The 20,606-nt window shown below is 44.2% G+C and overlaps 1 protein-coding gene across 1 annotated transcript in view; it reads left to right on the top strand.

The window, feature by feature from the left end:
• The window catches only part of RFC2 (replication factor C subunit 2), a 57,836-nt gene that overhangs the window by 18,078 nt on the left and 19,152 nt on the right, over window positions 1-20,606 (top strand). The window contains exons 3-7 of the mRNA XM_078679437.1: window positions 4,701-4,742; window positions 6,300-6,406; window positions 7,122-7,223; window positions 10,076-10,176; window positions 14,013-14,170. Coding sequence (XP_078535563.1) covers window positions 4,701-4,742; window positions 6,300-6,406; window positions 7,122-7,223; window positions 10,076-10,176; window positions 14,013-14,170 — 510 coding nt within the window. The remainder of the gene's footprint in view (window positions 1-4,700; window positions 4,743-6,299; window positions 6,407-7,121; window positions 7,224-10,075; window positions 10,177-14,012; window positions 14,171-20,606) is intronic.

Genomic DNA, 20,606 nt, shown 5'->3' on the forward strand with positions numbered 1-20,606 from the left:
AAGGTATGTTACATAGGCTATTTGAAGAGCAACGTTTTTTTTTCTCCATTTTAGTTCGCTAATAAAAAATATGGTATAAAATAGATTTTTCAAATAGTTTTTTTATAAACATTTTTATTTAATTATCATTGCGATTGGAGCATTATGAAGAGAACATTGCTTATTAGGTGGTGTAGACCATTAGTGATATCAAAATTAGTGTTTCAAAATTTCTAGTAACGTAGATCTACCTTTATACAATCGGTTGCTGAATTGCGCAGAAGGCACTTAGAGATGCTGAGCTAAAGAAATGGATGAATAAGAAGCTTTCAGAAGTAGCAAAGAGGAGGCGGGGATTAAGAAACCGTGCCAAGTTCCCCCACTCAAAAATGTCCAGGAGAAGATATTTTATACCCACAAATTTTAACAGAGTGAGTATATCATGGCACTTTAGAGGGGCTGTTATATTTCCTGCAATCATGTTTCCTTCAGTACATAACTCTGGTATAACGTGTGACTAGAAAGTTATGTGCCCTTTTTTCCAGTTCTCTAGAACCATTTCAGCCAATATCATGCAAAAGATCAAACAGTAAGTTTAAATCAAAAAGTCTGCATCCAATTTTTTTTCTAAACTATCCCACTGATCATTCATTTACTTTCAACACTTATACTATTTTTAATCTGTTTCTTTCCAAAAGTCATGCACAATGTTATAATATATTGTAGGATCAAATTCACCTTCCAGGTTGCTCTGCAAAACCAGTGTCATTCTTCAGCTTTAATGTATACCTCTTAGGTTTCCAAGTAATTCTGTGACAACGAGAACTCCTGATTAACTGTGGTACGGGAATGAAAATCTGAAGCACAACGGACAAAGCGGATGCAGAAGGTTTAGCATGCAGGGGATGCTTCTTGGAAAAAATCAACTTGCTGGGCAGGAAGGGGTAGCTTTGAACGTGCAGTGTGGTAGGGACAGATGAGATGGAAAGAGTACCGAGGCATAGAAAACTTAAGCTTACAAAACATAGCGGCTGCAAGAATGGGCATGTACACCATATACATAGGCTACTGTAAGCGCATTTGAAGAGGCCGTAATGTAGCTAGAGATAAATGAGTCATGCAAAGGCTGGTGGCAGTAACAAACGAGCATTATTGGCAAAGCAAACTGGCTTGGCAAGCAGGAGTGATTTCTTTTTATATATAAAAAATAAAAATGTGGTCGAGCCTGAGCCAGCGTGCATGCGCTGCTCTGCGAGGCTTCTTGTGTTTACTGCGTTTTGATCTGACTCCTCCCACACATAGGATTGGCTTTTGCGTGGGTCTTTCAATAACAAAAGCATGCAAATGGCTAAAGGCAGGCGCATGTCCCACCTTTTTTTCTTTTCTCACTTCCACGGCGTGCAGGGCGGCGGCTGCATTCTTCGTGGGTCAGGTTACCTTTTTTTTTTCTTTACTTCCGCGTTGTAGGGGTTTTGAACCCGCCCTGCATTGTTTTAGTAGCTTAACTTTATTAAACATTTTATACAGCATTGGGGTTGCTATTTTATAAACGCCCATATGTGTTAAAATGTCAAAATTCGAGAAGTTTCACGGCATATTGTGCTAAATTTAATCCTTTATCGCATAATATGCTGCATTCTTTGTCTACCTTTGCGCTATAATTCCGACGGCTGTTCCAAGCCCGCAGATGTCTACATAACGAAAACAAAATGCCAACCAGCATGATGCTTCATACCGTTAACAAATGGGGGAATGCACGATGCTCCTAATTGACAAGTGCGCATTCGATTCGTAATTGAACGAGGGACTTAAGTTGTTTGGCTTGTAAACAGTTCTCGTTGTTGGCACCCTAATGATAATACCCCTAAAAATCGCTCTAGCCTTGTTTGAAATGTAGGGTGTCTCCTTTCTATATCATTCTATCTGAAAGGCCTTGTGGGAAGGGACATTCAATTACCTACCATGTTCCTGCCCAGGTTAACACAAGGAAGCAAAGGCAACTATTCCAATGGGGAAAAGGAGAGGCATGTAGGGCCAAACTTGCTGTGAACTTATTTAAAGTGGCATCTAACGTGTTTATGTTTTGTGTGAGCACCCAATAAGCATTTGTCTGTGTGCACATTCTGAGATTCTTTCCTGTTATGTACACTGTCATTGGAAATATTCCTGCTGTTCAATCTGCGTAGGATATTTAAAAGCTTGCAATGCTACAGGCTAAAAGGAGGGCACTGGTTAACAACGCATGTGACCCTTACGATGTCCCTGGCTCGGATATTGTGTCAGAATGTCTGGTGGTCCGGCATGTAAATAGAGCAGCACTTCCCGCTGAGATGCAATAAGCGTCTCCGCCCCGCTGAGCGACTCCTTTTACAAGTGCTATTTCACGGCGCTCTGTTTATTATTCCAGCCTCCCTTGTTTTTGGCGATGCTCGTGGCGGCAGCAAGAGGCATGGCGCCCTCGCGAGACCATCGTTTTTCTATTCAGAGGAACACATCATTCGGGTCAAAGAGGGGGGTGTTTGTAGCATGCGATATCGGCGGCCCAATGAGCGGCGTGTTTGCTTTGGGAATTCCGAGTAATTAAGGAGGGACAGTAAACTGAGGGATATACTGGGAGGGACAGTCCAGGTAAAATACCACTGCAGTTGTTCCCTTCAAAGTCATTGTGTAACTCCTCAGAGGCCATAGCTTTGGCATGCAGCGACAATTTTAGTTAGGAAAAAAACACACAGGTCTATGTCCTGCTATGAACCGTCTCTGCAGTGCTTGCCAAGCCCGCTGCACTTCAATGTAAAGTTCATGATGAACCAGTTTTTCATACTACGAGAACTCTAGCTACAAGGCGGACAGTTTAGAAGCTTGCATACACTGTGGATGATGGCAACTATAAAAGCAAACGGTTACTGTGCGGTCTGACACAAGATTCAATTGTGATCCATGTTGTGCGCCTGCACTCGCACTGATACCGAATGGAGGTTTTATTATGGAGATCGGGCATTCAGCACCTATAACACATGTACCGAAGGGCGTCTGTGGGTGCGCAGTTACTAACCTGTTGCAGGTTTTTTTTTTATAACAAAAGTCCTCTAGAAATCGGGGATCTGGCTTGAGCTGTGCAGTGGAAACACATTGCGCTAGATCAATACATACAATCGCCAGCTTCCTACACCACTGGCCAAGGCGGTAAACGTGTCGGTCGCTTGCAAAACTTCGGCGAGTACACCCCTGCAAAGCCCAGAGGATTAATAAACAAACACACACACACAGATCTATCTACCCCATGGCACGAAGAGGATATTTACATTTGCATTTATAGTAAGTACATGGATTTATACAGTCTATAAGTCAAATCCCTATAGGACGTTTTTTCAATTTGTGAAGTGTTTTGCTGTACTCTAGGCATAAGAGCACTGTACAAACAAGCTTAAACAAGTAGTGGCAAAGTCAATCGTTCTCACCAATGGTTTGTAGCCATGCTGCACGGCGTCCGCAATATTGTGCATCATAGCTAAAGTAAAATGTAAAAAAACTTTGCATGGCTGCCAGTCTCATTGTGTAGGCACGATGCATGTTCGTTGACAAAAGGATATGGACATCTTCTGTTTTTAGATACTGATCCAAGTAAGATCAGTAATCAAAAATCAAACGTGCAAAAGCGTTTTATAATACTTTTTAAAGCAATCAAGAAAATAAAAACAGGCAGAGCAAGGGGTCAAGCAACATGGGGAGGGCAGGGGAACACAGCAGCAGCACGGGGAAAGTCAGAGGGACACCAAAGCAACAGGAGGATTGCAGAGATGTTACAAAGTGTCCATGTCATTTTGTCGACAAACATGCATGGTGCCTACACAATGAGGCTGGCAACCACGCAAAGTTTTTTTACATTTTACTTTAGCCATGCTGCACAGCATTGCAGACACTGTGCAGCGTGGCTACAAACCATCGGCGAGACCTATTTGCTTTGTCAATGCTTGGTTTTTTTTGTAATTTGTTTTACTTCAAGTATATGCCAAAAATTAAACAAAATATAACATGCTATATCCTAACCATGACAGACCTGTTTCCAGCAAAAAATATTAAACACAATACCCATTGCTTATAATTTTAATAGAAGAATCTGGGTGCTTTCAAGCAGGCAGCTGCATTTGGAAGGCGTTTTTGATTTTAACGGAAATCATAGGAAAATTATTATGGACAAAAAAACAAAAAAATGGCAAGAAAAAGGTGTAATAGATGTGGCCTGGTGGCTAGAGCTGCTGATTTTGGAACCGTGAGACCCAGGTTTGAATTGAACCCTGGCCTTCTAAATGTGCCACTCAGATTAGCAACAAGACTACAATTTTCAGTGTCTTATTTTCAAAGAAATTGTGCTAGTGGAAAACAGTCACTTTACACAATATGACAAATTCATGAATTTACTTATGGCAAAAGCAGAAATACAAATAAAGTAAACAAGTCTTCATTGCAACTCTTTTTTTGTTTTGTAACTAGCTTATTTATTTTTTCTAATGTGCCCAGGTACTCATTCATGGGCTGTTCAGCTCCCAAACAGTTAATACTTTTCATCATTTGTTACTTTATGCCACTCTTGTGTCCTATGGTGGGGTGCTCACAAGTTTTGTAGTTATAAACATGTAAGCAACTTAAATTTCTGCTGTGTGAAGTCTCTATACGTTTGTGTAATGCGTTCGTTAATTGTCGTAACACCTTATGTCTTCTAGGTGTTTGCAAGAGAGGGCAATGTACCAAATATCATCATTGCTGTAAGTATTTGAGTACTAAATCCTTACATGGTGACATAAAAAATGTTTAAATGTTAGTCGACAGAATCCTCTAAGCCTATGTGAATGGATATATAATATGCCCATACCTAAGCTGAGGGCAGGTGTAGAGAATTTAGATATCCTAATCATTCCTTTCGGTGATAGCAAGGTTCATGCATTTGTTGTAATGACCAGAGAGAATACATCAGTCATTCATATTGCAACATCTCCATGTATATTTGTAGTGTGGATTTTGTGAAAACCATTTTAAAACAAGCACAAGATCTTTGCAATCCTCGCACATTTGTTAATCTGTGTGGAAAATGAAGCACAAAAACATTGTTGCAAAAGAAATACTGACAAAGAAGAAATTAGATGATGTTACATGTCTACGACAGCTTGTGACGACTTGAAAAGAAAAGTATACTTGTATGAAGTTTACAGGCAGAGAAGAGGAAAAGACATTTATCCATTGTCTCAGAGATATTTCATGGAGTAGGTTTGTTCTAGTTCCCACAACATTATTTTAGAGCTTAAAACATTCCTTTGGTCTGCACTCTTTTTGAGGCACAGTTGCATCAGTAGAGTGTAAGATCCTACAGTACAGTCTGATGGTACATTAGTCTTTTTTCTAAAGGCATCTATATCGCTAGAACAAACCCAAATAAGTTTCACTTTGATAGCAGCGTGTAAATGTAGAGAGCAACTTATTTTTTTAAAAAGAAATGCTATTTGCCCTCCACTCTAGACAATCCTGGTGGAGTATCACGGAATTACATATGGAGGCTATCCTACATTCTCACCTGTACCCCTGTTTTATCAACCTGTGGTCTGGGGAGAAAAGTTACATTAGAGAAAAGTTACATTACAGCCTCTGAACATCAAGCATTGAGAAGGTAATGCATGCTCAAACGAAACACATTATTGAGTAAGACCCACTGATGACAGCTATGTATGGTTTATGGCTTCATGGTAAATCAAAGTATATTGTCTTATTTTCTTAAAGCAGGATTTGGACAGTTCTGAAATGTGCACCAGTGAAAAGTGGGTGTTTTTCTAACCATTGTATAGGGAGCTTACTGTGAGCACATTTGCTAGGTGTTAAAAACCAGAATAGGCACTCTTCATTACATTCTGGTCTTTGTGTAAAAATTACATCTGTTTTAAATCGTTAGATACAACTCCATGTGCGTTTAGCCTAAGACGGTGCTCCCAGCTTCTCACCTTCTAATAGATAGATTAAAGACGGTGCCATCTATTCTTCCTAAAAAAGGCCAAACTCACAAACGCCCTACTGGTACATGCAGGTAAGTTGTAGACCTTTCCCTAACTTAAATATTTAATGGTCTGACCTGATAAACCCTCAAAGGTTTGTGCTCACAAATTGAAATGCTAGACTTACTCTTCGATTTGTCTGCTGCTGCGCTTTAAGAGTGTAACAAGTGATAGATTTAGCAGATTTTATTCTGGCAATTGATGTGATAAATATGCCCCACCATCTATTTATTTTTAAAATGTTTCTTTTTTCTTTGTAAATGTCTGGTGATTCGTTACCAGGGGCCGCCAGGAACTGGGAAAACGACAAGTATCCTGTGTTTGGCTCGTGCTCTTTTGGGGCCCGCGCTAAAAGATGCTGTTCTGGAGCTTAATGCATCCAATGATAGGTAAACAGTACCTAATTTTGTGTTTAAACAACACTGTACCAGAGTAACAGTTGCAATCTAGCTCCCTAGAACATTTGCAACAGTTTTGATTGTAATGTTTTCCCCTCTGAAGATGGTGCTTCATCTCTGCTTAAATGTGTGCATCATTTAGAGTCTGTTACATGGGAGCGGGGGTCGGGATGGTTGAAGTCACTGCCTAGAAGAACTTAGTTTTCCAGCTGTGATTAAGTATAGCCAGATCACCGAATCACAAGTTAGGAGCATATGCAGTAGTCTGCATTTTAGGTGGGGGGGGGGGGCTTTGGGGGGATGTCTCTGTGGTCATAGAAGCAATATTTGCTCGAGAAAGACAGACTGGTTACAAAACATAGTTGGCTAGTTTCTTACCAGTTTAAAATGTATACATTTCGAATGATTGCTAGGATGTTTAATTAATACCACCGGAGAAGTAGCCAAGCTAAAGAGCACAATGGTGGGGGAGATTTTTTGTTTTTTTGTTTTTCCTTCAGGCTGTACAGGGTAGTGCCAGACTTTATAAACCAATATTTGTAACTTAATGTTGCCATTAGAACATGCTGGGGCTTGTTTGAGCCACGCCAATATTGATGTTTGTAGTGATAGGTGAACCATGATGTCTGTTTTAATTCAGAGTGCGAGGTCTGTAGATTGTGGTTATTACATAAACCTTTGTGAACAATCTCATTTTTGTTTTTAGAGGAATCGATGTGGTACGAAACAAAATCAAAATGTTTGCTCAGCAGAAAGTCACACTTCCAAAGGGCCGGCATAAAGTCATCATCCTGGATGAGGCAGACAGGTATGGGATCCTACACGGAATTGCTGAAACAAAATATGCTGTGGACTGGCTCAGGCCATAATGACGGTGTACTGCTATTGATGATCACAAACTAGGCAACTTTAAACCTTTGTCTTCAAGGCAAAAGCTTCAGAGAGGCATTTTGGTTTCTAGGAGTCTGTTTTTTTCTTTTTCTCAGACATATGTTTTACTTTTTACACTGTGAACTGCAGATGATTGTGAAAGGAGATTGTAATCCGTACAGAGCTTTATACATACAGAATGCCTGATTGTATATGAAATGGTTGAAATAAACTTGGAAATCTCAGCACATTTCATGTACACAACTATAGAGGATAACTTGTTGTTCTTTAACTCTACTATGTTTCTCCTCGTCTAATGGGTAGTGATGCATGAGATCATAAGACATGGCATGCAGAGGTGTTGAATTTTAAAAAAAATGCACTTGTCTAAGAGACAAAGTGCTAATTAAATCTTATTGTCCTGTAAAAAAATCCACTAGTTCCAGATACTACATAAATCATTTAAATGGAGCAGCACAGGTGCTTTACTATTCGGCAGCAGCCTCCTAAGTAAACTTTCCTTGTGCTTCTGCCCTTCCGTAGTAGGCAAACATGCAAACACTTACAGCAGTCAATAAGCTTCTACATTCCTCTCACCATGGATGCTGAACTGGTTCTCTATCCTCTTAATTATAGTACATACTCCTTCCTCTGACTCGTCATAGGCTCCATCGTGCTTTGCTGCGGTTCTTTCACACTTTAATCTTAGCCCCTTACCCGCTTCTCTTGTTATAGACTGAATAGTGTTTTCCTCTTTCACTGCACAACGTTCATGCCTCCTCTTCTACTATGCACAATGGAGGTTTATGCTTGTCCCCTTTCACCCCCTCCCACAAGTTCTATGTCCCTATCTCCATACCTCTTCCACTCCATTATCTCATCTCAGCCCCAAAATGCTCCATTGTGGTTAAGTAAAGTCCTCCAAATCCATTGCCCTGCACTCTTTCACCATAGGTTACCCCCATTTCTTTAGTCCCTTTGCGAATTGTGTTTGGCTAAGACTGCCAGCACCCCTACCGATCCACTTTCCGTCCTCTTCTCCAGCAGCTCGGACGTCCGTGCCTACAGCAACCATAGTCCTCTCATCATGCCTTGAATGAGCAGTGTTGTTCAAGGAAGCAACAAAGAGGCTTTTTTTTGTGACCAGTGCAGAGATGACAATGTAAAGTCAAAATATCAGTTTATGCCCATCAACATTGGCATTTTCAAAATCATATTTGGAAGTGTGTGTTCTTCATTGAAAGATATTGCAAGTAATGTAATGCTGGTGCAGGAGGTTAGCCATCTGCAGGAACAGGTAATCCATGTGCCCGAAGTTGCTGTGCTGGTAAAAAAATTGCGCTGATTACAGGAAAAGTTCAGCATCTATAGCTGCAGACATGTATGGTCCCAAGGCATAGGCTAATTTTTTTAGGCAAAGAGCTGTGCAAATAGGCCACCAGAATATCACAAGTCTGTGCATATTCGCTCCATACATATTTACAATGTTTGTACACTAAAGCTGTGCTCCTTCCTTACACGTTCATAAATCACTTCAGAAGTATAGGAAGAGCAGAGCTCCGTGTCTAACGTGCTGTACCGCTACATACAAAGTAAAAGGACTGCATATCTAAGGGGGTGTGTAGACCTCTTACCACAGGGCTCAAGGAAGTTATAAAGCAATATACTGACTAAAGTAGGGCCCAGACAGGTGAGAGCAGAGGTCAGGGAAAGTCGTAAGGCAGGCTTTGATTCGTTCCAAGTTGGTATTCAAGTCCGGGCAGAAGGCAAATAGTTTAAGTGCAGATCGGTTTGGAGACTGGGGACAGAGAATCCTATCTGATGCATCCCAGCTGGTAAGTAAGGAAATGCAACCAATTTACAAGAATACACATAGGTGGCGGCGGCATATGAACTGGCTTGTTGGAAACACTGGGAGGTCTGAGTTCCACGCTGTGCTCCCAGCGAATGAATTAGATGGCACATTCAATTGATGTGCTTTGGGGTAAACGACCCGAAGCATAGAGACGCAAACCCACACTCTTACTGTCTGATGAATAGAAAATGAAAGCAGCATGGTTAGACAATTAGAATAATTCCTCTGAACGTCTTCGCAACCGTGGGGATCAGACGTGACGCGGGGACTGACCGTGCGCTTGTTTCATCTGTCTGGGTGCCGCTTATTTCAGCTAGCTACTATTCTTGTGCATTTATAACGCAACTTGTACTTTTGGCCTCCAAGCCACACTGACAATAAACAGAGCTCAGTCAGCCAACCACAGCCATTAGTGCAGGGTCTTATTATTATTATTATTATTTTTTGTTGCCACTAAACTTGAGTAAAGAGTTCACTGAGCCAATCACAGGCGGCCCTTACTTCCCATGGTCAAAATTAGTTCCCATCTTCCTCATTGGCTGAAAGTGCCAGGTTCACTCAGCTCTGAACCTGCTTATTGGTGTTACCGTAATTCCTAAAGGAAAGGGGCAATACAAAGGAATTCATGCTGTAAAGTGTCATATTTGAGCTTGCTGTTAGGGTAGAGGCAGAAGGTTCCAATGGACTATGTACATAATAAAACCGCTTGTCCTTGAGAAGATTCCTGAAGTTCTGGGTGTCTGGCGATATAAATGCTACACTCCAGGCATGGTCCCGGTGAAGGGGCTTGAAGGGGGGAAGGTAGTGGTAGTTAAGTATTAACTCCCATACATTTGTTTTATCACCTCCCTTCTATATGAGTTTTAACACATAAAGCTTGATTTCCTTTTAAACAAAGCTGTGGTTTATTGATTACTGACTATTTTATATTACAGCATGACTGATGGAGCCCAACAGGCGTTAAGAAGAACGATGGAAATCTATTCGAAAACAACACGCTTTGCACTTGCATGCAATGCCTCTGATAAAATTATAGGTAAATGACAGTGATGCTTGCCTCACTGCTCAAAAACTGTATTTTCTGCCCTCATTACTTGCGAGAAACGTTTTAAAGTGCAAAACAACCGACTGTTGCTAAAATATGCCTGCATATTGTATGAATATATCCTAATTGCTTATTAAAAGTAAAACCTTAAGCAACATGGGATCTCTATTTGGGAATCATTACATTAGGATTTAGTCACAAAACTGTTTAGTTTGAATAATGTTTGTTACAAACCAATGTAATGAGCAATTTATTCCTATGATTTACTAACAAATTAACTATTGAACCCCTACCGCTCCAATGTGGCCCTGTTATCCGGTTATCTTCTAACACAAAATATCAGCATGTCCTAAATTGTCAGATAGGAAAAACCCAAAGTTTCCTCTCTAGTCTAGTGTTTCATCTCCAGTTGCACCACTGTTTAGTGAAAGGCTCTCAGTTTCCGGGAGTCACACTATTGCAATAGCTTGCTAAAAACAAAGACTGACCCAACCACCCACCCCCAAAACGTTCTGAAAGTGTCCATCTTTTTCATCTAATGAGCTAACTTTTTCATTCTCATATAGTGCCCATATCTTCTGTAACTACGTATAGTATACCTGAGCCTCAATTGACTTTGCATGTTTTGTAGGTAATATAGTTGTTTTACCTGTGTTTCCATAAAGGGGGTAGATAAGCTAAGTTGGCCCTCAAAATACCCAAACGCCATGTAGCTAAGTCGGTCCCTGTAATTTTGTTTACACCCTCTAGTACCGCAGGCCAACATATTCTCTTTGAAGGTCATGTATGCAAGTGTGCCTAGCTCTCCTCCGCCTCCCTAGCAAACACCAGGTTGTGTGCTGCCTATTCTACTTAGAATTGCTGGCCTTCATTGCAATGTCTGTAGGATCTTTAAAAGCATTTATTTCACAAGCAGATATTTTGCAAAGTTGTTTTGGCATTGCGAGTGGTCTTCCCAGTGATCATCCTTTAATGTAATTGCTAATTTTTCTCCCCGTTATCCCTAAAAGATGTTGCCTTTGAGCCATTTGGTTTCAATAGTAGTATATAGATGAGCAGCATTGCACAGGTTTGAGCATTGTCTTTTCACCAGTGTTTCACAGATGTCAGTGATCTAGTTTCCCCCAGTAATCTGTAAATGCATACATCAATGTCTTATTTGCAAATATCGGACAATATTAACTTTTAAGCTATGGGAGCTTCTCATTCATCGTTTAGATCCCCTATCAGTACACAACCACCCCAACCTCATGCCTGAAACGCTCAATTATCCATTCCCCTTTTGTTGTAAAGCCTTCGAGACATCACTATAAATAATGTTTCCCACAGTACAGAGATCTGGGTCTAAATCCATCGTTTTTTTGCTCACCATACCACCCCAGTGTGGACTTAGCCATATGCAAATCATTCCTGACCCATGGGAACCAAGGGATTTAGGTCGAGATCTCTGTACTGTGCGCGAATTTTGACATTGTTCAGCGTTCTGTCCATCAATTGTGTGGTTTTTTGCATTTGTCGCTGTAAGTGGGACAGGTATGCCCAGTCGTGGGTCCTGTGCTTGCCATGCCATTGGAGTCAAGCTACCCTGGCTGATGAAGGGTGATACCCCAAAACCAGTCCTAGGATTCTTGTGTCCGGTCTAGGGAGGGCCTGGCAGTTTACGAGGGGAGCAGGACCAACGGCTGATTTGCATTCGGGTGGGTCAAAAATGGATTGGCACTGTGGGCAGAAAAACAATGGATTTAGGCTCAGATTTCTGTACTTGTAGTCAATGTTTGACATTGTTCATCATTCAGTCCATCAGTAGTTCTTTTTGCAATGTTTCCCTTGGTTAACTTTTATGAAAAATCCCAAAATAACACACATTTCCTAAAAGATGGGAAGGCCACACCACAAAGTAACTACCCAACGAAGTCAATTTCATAAATGTCCAGCAAATGGAGCATGAAGTGAAGGAGCCGGAAGGCCGTGTATAGTTTCAAAGTATTCTTTATTTCATTTCTCCACACGATGAAAAGCACAGCCAACGCATTTAGTCCCAGAGAACAAACTGGACTTCTTCAGGGCAATGTAAACCTCTTCAAGGTCAATTAATTTCCATCTTGTCAAGTACATACAAAACATTTTCACAAATCCAGCAGTTTCCCGTTTCAAATATGGGCAGTATATATTCTTGTCCCCTCGTAATGTAGCAAATGATTGCAGTTTTGTAGTTTTCACACTTCTGTGATTGTCTACTACAGAAACCAGAACCACTTGTTTTCTCATTAACATGGCGTGTCCCACACTACAAAATGGCACTCATTTGCTACCTTTTTAGGAGACAAAGATGTATTATGTCCATGCAAGTGCTGGGGAAGGAGTATACCCACCCCACTATTTTCTTACTTGTGGAGGCGCCATGTTCTTTAAAATGCTTGATTTCAGCATACCCAGGTCAGCTTGTAAAAGGTGGTCTCCTGCAAAAACATGCCAGATGGAATCTCTTAAGACCTTTTCTCATTTGGTATGGATTTTTAGGTATCATGCATTGTACATTAAGTGTATCATTTATGTATGTTCGCTTCTATTTTGTAACAGAGGGGCTACTATGAATACGTCCTCGACTCTAGTTAGTGTGTAGTCAGCATAACGGATAGTCTGTATTGTGCAGTGCCACATTTCTGCCACCCTAATCCCCTCCTGCCCCATTACTTACAACAGTAAACACAGCCAAAGTTGAAACATTTGGAGGGGTGTTTCCTTTTCCATCCTGTAGGCGATACCAACCATGTTGTCTTCCCCTATCACTGTCTCGCCCTTCTTTAGCCAAAAGCATAGTTACTAACTGTATATTATTGAGTTATCTAGTTTCCCATTTCAATTCCTATGTAACTAGTAAACCAACATAGTAATGAAGGAAACGTGGTCCAGAAGGTTCCTCTTGTAAATACTCTTCCCTCATCAGACTCTTTCCCCCTAGCCTCCACTCCCATCTCAGTCCCCCTAATCCACCTTTGTAAATAGTTCTTGTTCCACAAGATGGTCCCCTTTCCTTTATCTCTCTGTCTTACCAACATTTCCTTTGTGCTTTTGTTGTACTCTTCTATCCTCATTTTCTGCCATGCTGGGTACGCATTAAACCTTGAATCTCTGCTTCTCCCAGAGGTCACTACTTTTGTGCTCCTAGTCTCAGGATCTCGAGCGCCTCTAGTAGTCTAAAGTTGTACCTGAAAGGGTGAATGGCCACATTCTGGCACATTTAATGTGTGACTGCATATCGAGCTGTAGATAATATTGATATTAGTAAGCTTGGGTAAATGGTTATGTTCTGCATTGAAGTACACATTTTATCCAATGATTGGATGATCCCGATTATCTGGGGGTACTTTGATTAATAGTATTTTATGCTTTAGCATTTCTTTTAATTCATGTAATTTTTTTAGATGTTTGTCTAGCTTTACTGCATAGGGATAATTGAGTTCCCAAGCACTAACCGCTATAATTGATTCTTACTCTGTCCTTCTGCTGCAAAGTTTTACAGGTATGATATTACAAAATATTTGAGTATTTACATAAGGTCTACCTATCTACCAGGACAAGGTGTTTACAGAGAACAGGAAATACCATAATTCCATGGTCATATTAGAACTCGACAGGCTCATAAGTGCAGTCCTAACTAGGTCCTATCCTCACAAGATCCTAGTCGCTGGTGAGATTAGAACACTTTGCTTTTTCATTCGACTGAGTCCTAAACAGACACACTCTTCCATATCTTTATTTTCAGTGGCTGCCCTAAAGTTATCAACTCTGCACTAATTTTGAAATCTTTTAATTTCCGCTTCCAGAACCCATCCAGTCTCGCTGCGCAGTCCTGCGCTACACAAAGCTGACTGATGCTCAGGTTCTTGCCAGGCTTATGACGGTGGTCGAGATGGAGAAAGTACAGTACACAGATGATGGCCTGGAAGCCATTGTCTTTACAGCACAAGGTGATATGAGACAGGTACTGGAGTAGATGTTTTCCAAAGCAAAGACTTATCTGTCAATTTGTGATCGTGGTTGTCTTGATTTAGATGCATTTTAAGTATCTGACTGTGTTATGTTGAAAATCTAGTATTGTTCAAATGTGTACCCTGGAGGTGCAGTATTTTAAATCCTAGTGAGCATGTGACTAATCTATTACAAAATTTCATTGGGTAAGTGACTAATCTTTTACATGATTTGATATATTAGTATTGTATTCACAACATTTACTTACATAAAACTACAGATTATACAGTCTCATGTTTAGAATATTGTTCTCATGTTCAGTTCAATTCTATTTCTTTTCATGTTTTCTCTGAACTTGGTTCTGTTTTATGTTGCTGTTCCTATGTGGTTTTCATCTTGGCTCACTATCCCCTGGTTTTCCTTTGGAGCTGTAATTTTAATTTGCTTCAGTGACATGGAAACTGTAGCTCAATCATCTTCTAATATCTACTTTGCTTACAATGCTCATACAGGTGTCCAATGCTTCAATAGGAAGCGGTGGTTTAGAGATAAATACGAGCATCGAAGTTGGAGTGTATTACGACTAACATGAGTTTTCATATCTCTTGCAGTAGTCTGGTTAATTGTGAAGGAAAAGAGGTTTAGTATTTTGGACCTTTTTTATTTTTTATTTCTTGATCTGTCATTAGATTGCCTTTACTTCATTCGTTAAAGTAAAAGCATGTTGGAACATGTTTCTAGAGCAGACTAGAGGATTTTGGAAGAATCACCTACTCCAAGATCAAGGCAAGATGTTTGAAGGACAATCCTAAAAGACGACTCCTAAGTGGAATGCAACTCACAACTGTGCATTAGACTGGTATTGGGACATCATACGTTTTTTTTGTTATTGTTGTATAGAAACACTTTGTTTGTACATTACACGCACTAAATGTGCGCTGCATTCCAGTTGAAAACAGAACTGGGAAGTTCTAAACTTACAATACAGTACCGGCTCCAAACATTGCTCACAATACGTATTATCACACAGCAATAGAAGTGAGGGAGAATTAGCCCATTTGTCCATAGTAATCCCACAATTTTCCCCAAACCGTGTGAATTTCTTGGGACATCTTCTCGCTTTTTATAAAGTTGTATAAGTTCTGTAGTAGGGGATCTCTGTGTATAGTCATAATCTAGTGAATAGTCCTGCAAAGACACTTAAGAGAGAATTTAAAGACAAAAAATGCAGCCTATATGCACAGGCTACACTGTCCAGTACTTCAACTAGAAATTCCACCAAATACAACCACACAAACAGCACAGTCTGCCCAGTTTCTTTTACAGAAAAACTTGCCTCTACCAGTAAAAGCCTCTGGAATGATAGAGAGGAAGGCATGGACAGACAAGCCCCATAGGCTGCCATTATGTGGCTTAAATAGGATACTGTGCCTTTAAGAGAACTTTCCAGAACTTCTCCCAGTATCCCAGAATGCACTGCAGGTCCCTTTTACTTTCAGTTCTTTCTTCCGGCTCCTGTTAACAGGACCCTGGTGCATTGAGCTCTTCCTTTTTCAAGGGTTTATTGAAATTTTGTGCACTTTTTGCTTAAAAGTGTTTCAGTTTGTGTACTTGGTGTTTCCCTTCACTCCTGTGTGTTTGTTCAGGCTTTTTAGGGCTCTAAAATGCCTGCTCTATTCGACAAGTGCCCAGCATGTGGAAGGAAGAAGGCCAAGACTGATCCACACGATGTCTGCATCCTCTGTCTCCCTGAAGCACATGTCCCTGAAGATTGTGACATCTGCCAGACCTTTTCATCAAGGACCCTGAGGGACAGGCTGAAGATTAGGCTTCAAGGCCTAGAGGAGAGATGGCTAGGCTGCAGGTGGGTCTGGGCAGGCTGGGAAGGCTCCCTCTGCCTCTGCTGAGGCCTCTGGGGGGGCTCCCCAGAGGCAGGAAACCCAGCAAACGGTCCCGGTCGACGTCGATGACGACGACATCGAGAGGGATGACATCGAGAGGGATGACGACGGTGTGTTCCCCATCTCCCCGGGGCTCCGGGTCGAGACGGCGTGAGAAGTCGACGTCGAAAGGCCTTGGTAGGCCGCCGTCGAAGTCACCGTCGACGGCGTCTTCGTCATCGACGTCAGCGTCGAGACATCGACGTTGAAGAAGGACAAACAGGCACCGGCGCTCGCCGGCGAAGCGACACCGCCGGTCGCCGTTGAGTGATCGGTCGGCGTCAAGGGGCTCCTCGACGTCCTCGGGCAAACTGTCGGCGCCGAGGAGGCATCGACGCTCATCGTCGAGGACTGCACGCTCGACGTCGCGGAAGCGAAGGTCGGCGTCAAGGAAGAAGCGCTCGACGTCGCGGAGGCGGCGTTCGACGTCGAGAAGAAAGAGGTCGGCGTCTTCCAGGCTTTCCAGCTCTCCTAAGCGGCGCAGAAGGATTTCTGACGCCTGAAGTCACGCTGGGTCGGGTGGAGGACGCCGGAGACGGCGGTCACCTACTGGAGGGGCTGAGTCGCAGTCCCCTCCCCCGAAGAAGTCACCGGGCTCGGTGTACTCGGTGGTTTATACATCACCTCAGCCTAAGACCCCTCCTCCTCCTTTGCCTCGAGAGGATCCTCCCATCAATCCTCCTCTTCCGCCACTTCCTCCCGCAGGACAACCACCACCGCCACTTCCGCCACGTGGGCCTGCTCCTCGGTCGGAGATGCCTTTTCCTCCTCCGAGGTCGGTGTCTCTGCCTCCGCTACCTACGCCGCCTAAGGGGACTCCTAAACCTCTACCCCAGGATAGGCCAAGGAAGTCGCCTCCACAGAGGCCTGCGGAACGTCCACGTACTGGAAGACCGCGATCTCGCTCCAGGAGAAGGGAACGATCGGATCGCGCAATAGGTCATCTACACGGTCGAGGCGACGCCACAGGAGGCGCAGGTCTCGCTCACAGACGAGGGCCTCGGGGACCAGGGACTATTCTCCGACGTTGTCGGAGTCACCGGAGACGAGGGTGTCACCGGTTGACTATCTGGTGTCCTTCCATGATGTCCTTTTACGAGGTGCAGCGAAGTTGGGCATTTCTTTGACAGTACCCACGCCCAAAACATCGGTGATATTCGAGACGCTTCACCAGAAACATCTGTCTCGGCCCTTACTACCACTGGTACCGGACCTGGTGGAGCCAGCCATGGACCTTTTTCTCACCCCGGCGGTGGCTAAGGCGGTCCTGTCGAGACTGCAGAAGAAATACCGGGCTCCCGACTCGGATCCGGCTTTTCTAAGGGTGGAACCCCCTCCAGACTCTGTGATAGTGACGGCGGCTCGGAAGCAGCACGCCACCACTCCGTCATCGACAGTCCCACCAGATAAGGAATCTAGATGGCTGGATTCTGCTGGGAGGAAGGTTTGTGGGACATCGGCGACTTACATGAAGACTGCGAGTGCCACGGCCCTGTTGGGGCGGTATGACCGAGCCCTGTGGGAATCTCTCCAGCAGTTTGTGGAACTCCTGCCTCGTGACAAGAGAAGATTTCCAGGAGGTGTTGAATGAGGGGATGCTGGTGGCGAATCAGGTCATCAGTGCTGCAGCCGATTCTTCCTTACTGGCGGCGCATGGCTTCTGCCATGGGATTAACCAGCGAAGACCCGCTTGGCTCTGCCTCACGTCACTAAAACCTGAAGCACAACAAAGGGTTGCCAATCTACCATTCTCCGGCGAAACCCTGTTTGGAAAACACGCCGATGACGAAATGGCCCGCATGAAGGCGGAGGCCGAAATGCTCACGGCGGTGGGCCTGGAAAAGCCCAAGGATACCAAGAAATCGTACCGCCCGTTCCAGAGAAAGTTCGGTGGACAGGGCAGAGGGCGTGGCCAGGCTTCGGGACAGCAACAGCAGCAGCAACAACAGCAGCAGTTCCGAAGGCCATTCCAGAAGCGCCAGAGAGGAAGAGGCGGCCAACAGTCGGCAACAGCGACTAAAGGCCCGGCCGGGTCTAGGCCCTGAGCGCTTACTTCCCCTTCATCCGTTACGCACTCCGGTGGGGGGGAAGTGTTCAATTTTTTCTGGCACAGTGGAGTAAAATTACTCAGGACAAGTGGGTGCTGAATATTGTTTGCAATGGATACAGTCTTCGGTTCACCAGCCCGCCTCCAGCAATTCCACCGGTCAGCTCGCAGTCCCAGCTGCGCGAGCTCCAGGCGGAGGCCGATATCCTGCTAAGAAAAAGGGCGATAGAAGACGTAGCTCGGTCTCAAAGAGGAAGAGGTCTGTACTCCCGGTTCTTCCTGGTTCGCAAGAAGGACAAGAACGAGTTCAGGCCCATTCTGGACTTGCGACAGGCAAACAAGTGAATTCGCAGAGAAAAGTTTTGCATGCTGTTGTTGCATCAGATTTATCCTCAGTTGCAACAGGGGGACTGGCTATGTGCTATAGACCTGCAAGATGCGTACTTCCATGTGCCCATTGCACACAAACACAGGAAGTTCCTGCGATTCCAAGTCGGCGCCAATCATTATCAATACACAGTACTGCCATTGGGACTGAAGTCTGCGCCGAGAACATTCTCGAAGTGCATGGCGGTGGTAGCAGCGCACCTGAGAAAGAACAAGGTGTTCGTCTATCCGTACCTGGACGATTGGTTGATCAAGGCCTCCTCCTTCTCGGAAGCGCAAGCCCACTTCCAGAAGACGTGCGTTCTCTTGTACAAACTGGGGTTGCACATCAACATGTCCAAGTCTGTCCCGACTCCGGTCCGGTTCATACAGCACCTGGGAGCCTCCGTCAATACGCTGTCAGCAAGCGTGTCTCCTTCGGAGGAGAGACGGTTGTCACTCCTTCGGAAGGCTCAGGCTCTTATGACCACTCCATCTACAACAGTGAGGGCGGTGTCTTCTCTACTGGGATCGATGGCCTCTTGTATCTTCCTGACGCCACACGCACGGCTGCACATGAGACCTTTGCAGGAGTGCTTGGAGGACCAGTGGGATCAGAGAAAAGGATCTTGGGACGACAAGATACGACTGTCACTGCATGCTCTGCAGTCTCTGAAGTGGTGGTGTTCAGCGGAGAATCTCCTCAGAGGGGTCCCTTTCCACAAGGATATTCCCACTCGGACTGTCGTGACGGATGCTTCTCTCCAAGGATGGGGGGCGCACTCCGGAGAGTTACAGATTCAGGGAACATGGTACCCGATGGAGGCCACGTATCACATCAATTTCCTGGAACTCAGAGCTGTTCGCTTGGCAATGAAGGCCTTTCATCCGTCCTTTCAGACCAACTCGCTGCTTGTACAGACGGACAATACGAACACAATGTATTACCTCAACAAGCCGGGGGGTTCGAGATCGCGCACCCTGTCTCAGGAGGCGCAGGCGATCTGGCATTGGCTGCTGGCCAGGGGACTGACGATAACGGCTACCCATCTGCCGGGTGTGCAAAATGTTCAGGCAGACGCACTGAGCAGACTGCTCCAGGAAAACCACAAATGGGTCATAAACGACGAAGTACTAGGAAAAGTCTTCGCAAGGGGGGGGACTCCAGACGTAGATCTGTTCGCCACCGCCGAAAACAGCAAATGCCGAGACTTCGCCTCCAGGTACTACCAGCGGGGGACGCTGTGGAATGCGCTATGGCTCGACTGGTTGAACAGCTTTCTGTACGCTTTTCCACCCATTCCCCTGATTCCGGCAGTACTCATCAAGCTGGCCCGGTGCAGGGCGCGGATGATACTTATCACTCCGGAATGGCCCAGGCAGTGGTGGTTCACGGACCTGCTTCACCGGTCTCTCCTTCCTCACATGCGGCTGCCGTGCAGGCCGGACCTTCTCACGAAGTTCGGGGGACAGATGCTGCACCCCAACCTCTCGTCTTTGAGTTTGGCTGTATGGCTCCTGAGAGAGTGCAGTATGGCCATTTGAATCTGCCCGAAGATTGTATGGACATACTTAGGAGTCTAAACGACCTTCCACTCGGACTTCATACGCTTACAAGTGGAAGAGGTTCTGTATCTGGTGCAAGTCCAAGAACTATGACCCGACGACGTGCAAGGAGGATGTCATCCTTCCTTACCTTCTACATTTGGCGCAGTCTGGCCTTAATGTTCATTCCATTAAGGTTCATGTGGCTGCATTGGCTGCATTGACTGCCTTCAGGAAATACCCTTCACAGACTTCCTTCTTCCAGATCCCTGTGATCAAAGATTTTCTGGAAGGCTTGAAGAAAGATTCCCTCCTGTCAGGCTTCCTTCGCCTTCATGGGATTTGAATGTGGTGCTGTCCAGATTGATGAAAGAGCCCTTTGAACCTATTCATAAGGCTTCGTTGCAGCACCTGTCCTGGAAGGCGGCGTTCCTCGTGGCCATTACATCGGCCCGCAGGGTGAGTGAAATTCAGGCGTTGTGTTGCCAAGAACCTTATACTGTATTTCATTCTGCTAAGGTTGTTATGCGTACTCACCCTAAATTTCTTCC

The sequence above is a fragment of the Lissotriton helveticus genome, chromosome 3_1 (assembly GCF_964261635.1).
Source record: "Lissotriton helveticus chromosome 3_1, aLisHel1.1, whole genome shotgun sequence".
In the NCBI taxonomy this organism is placed as follows: domain Eukaryota; kingdom Metazoa; phylum Chordata; class Amphibia; order Caudata; family Salamandridae; genus Lissotriton; species Lissotriton helveticus.